The sequence below is a fragment of the Dinoponera quadriceps genome, unplaced genomic scaffold (assembly GCF_001313825.1).
Source record: "Dinoponera quadriceps isolate SergipeBrazil2010 unplaced genomic scaffold, ASM131382v1 scaffold1658, whole genome shotgun sequence".
Classification (NCBI taxonomy): domain Eukaryota; kingdom Metazoa; phylum Arthropoda; class Insecta; order Hymenoptera; family Formicidae; genus Dinoponera; species Dinoponera quadriceps.
In genome coordinates, this window is record NW_014555920.1 from 1325821 (window position 1) to 1333475 (window position 7655).

Consider the following 7655-nt stretch of genomic DNA (forward strand, 5'->3'; position numbering starts at 1 on the left):
GGGGGGGGGGGGGGAGGGACGTTAGGGGATAACCGTGGCGAATGCAACGCGCGCTCTGTATGTTTTTAATTATTGCGGTTAGAGACGTTTAAATCGTTGCCGTGTGATAAAAAGGAAAGAGAGGGAGGAAAAACTATTTGCTTGTTACGCGTTGGCCGCGCTGAGTATAATTACATTTCGCTTTCTGAATTAGTTCCCCTTTCATGCGTTAAAATGACTGAGGCGTCGCGCGCGTTTGTCAAACGCAAAAGAATGCGCGCAATTACGGAGTGTCCCGGCCCGGCGCGCCGATGTTTCTATAAATAACGAGATAATTCTCTATCGGTTCCTCGGATTTTCAAACGGAGATATTGCCCGCGGAGTTGCGTAAATACGCGTTAGTCGATCGGTCGGCCGACGTTGAACGTGCGTATGACAAATACCCGCGACGTCGCTCGTTAACGCAACATGATTAATCCGTCGGCCGGGAACGGCCATCGTCGAGATAATTAGGTTCTAATACAGAAGATACCGCTATTTCGTGCCTCTCGGGCGTATTTACACGCTCCTCGCGTGCGATCACAATGAGAGATGACTTATACCGTTTAATTCGAAGAACGCAATTGAACTCTCCGCTCGTTATTGCGCCGCGCAATTATCTCGCCGCGTCGGCGAGGTATTGCGCTCGTATCAGCGATTGCTTCGACGCTCATCGGACGAACGAATAACGCTACGACGCGGTGCAACGCGAAGGTTCCGCAATATTTCATTCGGCGCGTTTCGAGTTTCGCGCCGAACGCCGAGATTACTTTGCGCGCCCGCCAAATCCGGCGTTTTACTTCGGAACAAAGAGACGAGTCGGCGACGATCGATACGCGATGTAGGCGCCGTGTAAGGTATCGCGATATTCAAGCTTCGAGTCAAGTATTCGCCGACATGTTTGATTTTAGTGATTGAAACAAGCCGAGCAAAGTATCCCCGATTCGAGCGCATCGTGGCGCGCGAGCGGCGAGAAACACGAACGAGATAGAGGAAAGCGAAAATTTCTGTCAGAGGCTCACCTATGACGGCGTTTCTTCTTCTTCTTTTTGCTGAAACCCGAGAGCCCGTCCACCGTGAAGTCCTTGCCCGACTCTATGTTGTGCCCGACACCTGTAATAACAGAAAAGCAGATCGGGGATATTCTCTCGCTCTGTTATCGCCAGGTGGTCTTAAAAAGAAGGAACTACACGAAATCACGGAGAGTTCGCGACGCTCACGCCGGCGAAAACGGAGGAATTATTATCACCGTTAAGCGCGTATTACGCGAGCGAGACCGTCGCGGTGCTGTTTTGTTAACACGCCCGCGTAATTGTGAAACGGAACGAACGCGCCGAATTAACGGAATTAACGCTCCACCCTCGCGTTACAAAAATCTCAGGATATTAAATATTAATAACGTGACGGTATTAATATTTTAGCGAATCCCTGCGCGGCTCATTATTTGGTATAGCATTATCTGTATAATTGATAATTATACGCTCCTGTGTGTCGGAGCCGCGTGCATATTGCGTATCAAATTACCTATTATACCAGACTTGCCAATGATTCGGGCCCCGGATATCTACCCCGTTGCGTGCCTAAAAGCGGGCGAGTTTTGCATTTCCGTAATTGATTTTTCGTCAATTTTTATGCTCCTCCGTGCCTCGTGCGGAGAAGAAAAAGGAACATCTCGGAGATGCTCGGACCTTAACAGGCTGGAGATTAACGTTCGTAATACAGATTAATACACTTCGCTTTGCAGCAAACCCGTTTCTTCAACGTTACACCTTGCCATTTTCTCCCTCAAGGTGCCTTTTATCATTTTTAGCGTAAATGAATACCGTCATCTGCACTGAGAAGCCCACTTAGTTGATTCAAATAAAATTGTCATTTGAATTGGAGCAAATAAATGTTTTGATTGTAAGAATCAACATTTTTTCTTTGAACCAGAGGTTTGGTTCCTTGAATCGAACCTTTTCCATTTCCGTCTCGGAAAATCAAATTTTGGCTCTCGCAACCAAAACATTTGGCGTATGAAAAATGGAACATCTCAAATTCCTCCCCGGAACAACGACTAATTATCAGAAACTAACGTTTTCTCACAAACACGACGCACTGAGCATCTATTTCTGTCTGCAGTCTCGAGTGTGCGGAAACAATCTCATAAAACCTTCATGAGCTGGGAGAGGTTAATTAATAGATCTCTCTTCAGCGCACCACTCGGAGCCATGCTCGCGATATCTCGTCGGGAAAAATTCGAGCATCGCAATTATCCGCGGTCCGTCGGGTTTTCTTTTTTTTTTTTCTTTCTCTCTTTTTCAGCACGGCTGTGCGTCGCGCGTATAAGCGGCAATTTTTCGTACGCGCGGTACCGCAGACGGGGCGGTGGGATGCGGCGCGGAGCTCGTCATAAGGGATGCTCGTCGTCGATGCGCGCACGGTGCCGCGAACAGAAGCCGCGGTACGAAAATAATTATCAATTGTAAATTAATGCCAAATTAACGAGCGAAAAGCAGCCCGGAGCGGCGCCTGTGCGCACAATGAGGCTCTTCCCTAAGGGTAACTCTCGTTATACTACTGTTCCCGCTAGCACCGCCGTCGCCGCCGCCACCGGTGCCGCGCCGCTGGCTAATTAACTAGTAATTAAGAGCTTAATTCCAATTATACGTGTCTCTCGACTAATTGGAGTCTGAAACGTTCGCTGACGTCACCATTAGTGCGCGCGAGATCGGCCCTGCGCGGATTCCCCTTGTTCCGCGCCGATATCCCGATGACACTTTGTGCGCGTGCGACACCGCATAGAAATTTCCCCACATAGAGCGTGAATTCCGCTTACAATAGTTAGTGAAAGTTGCCTCAAAATAAGTTATATTATCACGTATGTTGCCGATGTTTACCTACGTTCGCCTACATTTGCCACATCGTGTGAAGTCGCGGCTTAACCCGAACCTGCATAGATTTCCCAATTATATAATCCATCATTACTGTGGGAAATCGGGTTGAATCCCAATTAGATACCGAGAAATTTCCTACACGGGCGTCCGGGTGTCCACGTTTTTTACGTGCAATTCTCGCGCAATCGACAAAATCGTGAGATCGCATCTTAATACCCGCAATTAACGTAGCATTCAGCGTTCTCGAAAGCGCGCGAAATAATAGTCACGCGATTACCTAACGGCAATTTCCGCCTATAATTATCCTTATCGCGCGACTCAACGCGGTGTGCTCGCGAACAGCGCGATCGAGAATGTTCCTTCGCGAGCGAACGAACCGTCGAGAGGAATTCCACGGCCACGGTGCCTCCTGTCGAACAATTCGCTCACTGTGCTTGCACAAGCCCTGTTACGAGTGCAGACGAACTCGCGTTCGCCGGCACTCGCGATTTGCATTCTCGACTCATGAGCGATGTGTAGCAATCGTGTAGCGCGTTGTGAAAAGCACTCCGAAGGAGATAACGGTCATCGACGCGGCTTCCTTATTATTGTTTATCGTGGATAAACGACGACGTGGCCGGCTCTTCGCGTGAATTATCGCGCCCGATCGGAAATTATCGCGCAGCACACCCGGCCACGCTGGCGGTGCGCAGCGCAATGCACGGCTGAGTGCGTTTGTACGCGTTGTAAGAACGGGGAAATAGCTAAAGCGAGGGAGAGGCGGGCGAGGGAGGGAAAAATAAATATTTCAAGCTACGAGTGCCGCGCGGCGACGCTTACGGCTCGCGGTGTGCATTGTTTTCGGTGCTGCAAAGAGGCCTCTTTACGCTCCCTCTACCGGTGCAACGTTGCCTTCTTGTTGCGGGTTTTTAAGTGCGCTCATTTACCTCAAAGCGTCGAATCAATCTTACCGCTCTACCGCCGGAAGCATCACACGGCGAAACACCGCGCCGAGGTGAATGTCCACGCCTCGTTAAGTCCTCGCGGTTCCTCGTACGAAGTGCGAAATGAAAACATAAGAGTGCCTTCGCAAACAATTGGTTTCTAAAAAACTGAGTATGATAACATACAGAGCGTCTCGGCATAAAAAGAATATCCTGCGGACTTAAATATGGGAATCTTAAAAAAAATCGAAAGAAATGACCGTAAAAAAATTGCCCTTCTACGATATTCCTTCTTCGAAACCATTCGAATTGTGCTCTAATCATTTCTCATATTATTAAAAGCAAAGAAGATATTTAGGTGTTTTCTTTATGTTGAGACAATCTATATAATAACAAGCCGATATCTCGGAAAGTAAGGATGAGTTGCCAAAATCGTATTACTTAAGACATTATTTAAGTGTTCACATCGTATAAAAAACACAATTAGTTCAAATTTTGGTTGTTTCATTGCTCATTTTTTTATAAATTTACCACTAGACCGCGTTTATATTCAATAATTACAAAAAACAAGATTAGATATATTTAAGTGACTGACACGCAGAAAACAGAAGCTAGATTCAAGTACATAATTACTGCAATATTCGTTAGCAAATTTTACTTAGATCACGTAAATATATCACTTGAACGTAGAAAAAAATCTTGCATTCAAGTAATATTTAGTTAATCCAAATGAAAATTTGCTAAGGAATATTGGAGTAATTGTTAACTTGAATCTAGCACTTTTTTTCTGTATACGAATTAAGCAACTCTCCAATCGGACGCGTAACGGGAAACATTTCGAGTATACAAATTTTCGAATTTTCCGGACAACGGGTAGTAGCATTGAAATCACTAGAGACTACTTCCTCCCGTTGAGAACGTCAGCGAGTAGAAGCGCGGTTCTCGAGCCGTTTCTTCTTAGAATAATAAGTGAATCCTCGTATTATCGGCCACAACGCGCGGCTACATCGTCTGCATCTCCGTCGGCAGTTATTTTAATAGGATTCTCTGCGACGGACGTTTACGGGAGATCCGAAAACATCGTATTTCATCCCCGTTGTCCGAGTTGTTTTCGTTACAATCCGCGAGTGTCCGACCGCGTGCAGGGTGATCGATATCGCGTTAGATGCCGAGGTAACGGCGCGCGTCGTCTAAGTAGTAGTCCGTAACCGAATCGATTAGTCAAATCTAGTTAGCTATTAGGCGCGTGTGCGTCGACGCGCGCGTCAATACGCGAAGCGTTAGTCGGGCCATCTAATTCCTGCCTGCATGCCTGCCTGCCTATCCGGACCCTAATCCCTTCGCAGCGCCCTCGGGTCCGCCGCGACCTCCATCCAGGATTTCCCAAAGGGTCGCCGCGAGCGAGCTCTCGAAAAATAATTACTCGTCCGGCCGAAAAGCGAACACACCGATCGCGCGTTTCCACGGCCCATTCGTAGCCACCGTTGTATAGCTAATTTCGCGTTTGTTACGATCGACTCAAGGATCTCCGACAACGGAAGAATAATTCGCGGTTTTATCGATGACGGTAGCTGTCCATCGGCGACGTCCCGCAACGATTAATCTCGATCTCGATGTAGGACCGATGATTCACATGACGACAGCGCTTACGCACCGAAAACAATTACTCGGTTGATTTGTCTTTCTTTTTAATGATGGTTGTCTTGAGTAAAGAATATTTCCTCGATATAGTAATAAAATGTATTCATCAAATATAAGTTTATAATATTCTTGAAAAAAGAACAAACTTCCTTTGAGTAAAACGATGATGAACTTTTTTCATGTTTATGATGAGTATATTTCGATACTATTATAACAAGAGAAAAATATCTTTCGTTTAAAATAACCATTACTTAAAAGAAGAAAAATCAACTGAGTAGTTGCTTTTCCGCTCGATACAAGTGATATTTTTCTGCGTGTACCCTCTGTCAACTTCGAAATTCTGAAACGCGAGGTTACACTCCGCGCGCATCTGTCGCGTGATTTACCCTGCGGCGTTCGAAGGAGGCCCTCGAGGAGATTGTGGAAATCGGACGTCCACCGTGTGTGTCCGCGTTAGAAATCCACACTTGTCGAAACAACAACGGTGGTTTCACTTCGTAAGCGCATTCGCTCGTTGCCCTCTCGGTGTTTCTTCATAAGGAAGGACCTCGGGAAGTGCGCATGGGCGCGACGAGAAAGTGCACGCGCGCGATGGAAGCGCCGGCCGATGAGGGTTGCCTCGCACGGTCTCCTCGATCCGGGAGAACAGAAATATTTTATCCGCTCGAGTGTATAAATAAAAACGCAACGTTTAACTCGGCGTATTAACTTAGTGAGCGTTGTTTAATCATCGCACGGTCTCGGCTTCTTCAAAGGGACGCGAAAGTTCAAAGCGACACGTCACACGACAGTTTAGAACAGCAAAATCACCCCGCTCTCGCCCGTCGCGGAGGAAAGAATAACTTGCCTTTGTGTCTCATCGTTCTCAGGACCGCCCGCGTAAATATAAACCGAAGTATTGCGAAAGCCCCGAAGCGAGCGCGCGTTCCAAATTAATTCCGGCCGACCGGAAATGATCTTGTGACAGGGAAAAAAATGCGCGAGGAGTATTTCCACCGCGCGTACAACCAGGTGGGATATTTTTGTCCTCGCAAATTGGACAAATTTCACTGCGTGCGCCGATGGTGCGCGGCACGGTGTGCCGCACGGTGTGGCACACGGTGAAGGTGTTTGGTGGTGGTATTGGTAGGCGGTGGTGGTGATGGTGGTGGCGGTAGTGGTGGTGGGTTACGCTCGTCCTCGGTGGTGTGCATCGGCAACGACGACGACGACGGCGGTGGCTGCGGGGTGGTTGCCATCAGTGGGTTGCACGTGTGTCGGTGGCAGGCCGGTTACCAGGCAACCGACGATAAGGAGCGTGGATGGCCAATGGCGGCTCTCAAACTACCCCTTCGTCTAACACGGCTTGTTGGCCGTGGTTAAGAGCGAGACAGAGGCCGGCTTTCGCTTTAGTGGCTGTTAAGGCCTTAAACCCCGCTACGCGCGGACTACTCGCCCCGAAGTAACCAGCTTCGCAGCCTGGCTCTAGCCGGATCCTTCCGGATAATTGATATTCTAATACGAGCCGCGCCGAGCGTTACGCGCTGCTGATGATTGTTTTTCGTGTGCGAAGACGAGACGGGTGTAGAAGCGTCCCTAAACAGTAAGTTTGTTCTTTGTAACTGAATTAGATTGCACTTTTAGCCTTTAGAGTGAAACAAGTATATGACCGAGCCCCTAGCAGCAATAGCAACTAGCAGCAGATCAGACATTTCGCGCGGGCAAAGATCAACGTCCTAATGAGAGAGAGAGAGAGAGAGAGAGGGGAGGTAAGGGAGGACAGCGAGAAAAAAAGAAAGAAAGGTAAGAAGGAAAGGTAGAAGAGTGCGAGAAGGAGCGACCGAGTTTACATCCAGCAAATGGAAACGCGTGAAGTGTTACGAGCGAGGGGACGAACGACGCATCGTCGTCACATCGTTACCACACAGTGGGACCGTGTATATGGTGGTCCCATGGGTGCGGTAGGGGGAACCGAGGTAGGTAGCACGTAGCACACCCTTGGGATGTCTTCTGCTATCACTTGTCCGCATTAAACCCGGGTACTAATCCCGAAATTTAATTTGGAAATCTTTTCAGGACGACTCTTCTCGCGACCGCCCGCCCGTCCGCTCGCTCGCTCGCTCGTTCGCGCGCGCGCGTATACGAAGACGTTTTAAACTGGGAATTACCCGCCCTATTGTACGTGGTAATTGAAAATTCGTTCCCCCCCCCCCCTCCC

At 48.3% G+C, this 7655-nt stretch overlaps 1 protein-coding gene across 2 annotated transcripts in view; it reads right to left on the bottom strand.

The window, feature by feature from the left end:
- Positions 1–7655, bottom strand: part of LOC106745747 (visual system homeobox 1-like) — a 67062-nt gene that overhangs the window by 29429 nt on the left and 29978 nt on the right. For both annotated transcript variants that reach the window (XM_014621631.1, XM_014621630.1), the window contains exon 3: positions 1041–1131. In XM_014621631.1, coding sequence (XP_014477117.1) covers positions 1041–1131 — 91 coding nt within the window. The remainder of the gene's footprint in view (positions 1–1040; positions 1132–7655) is intronic.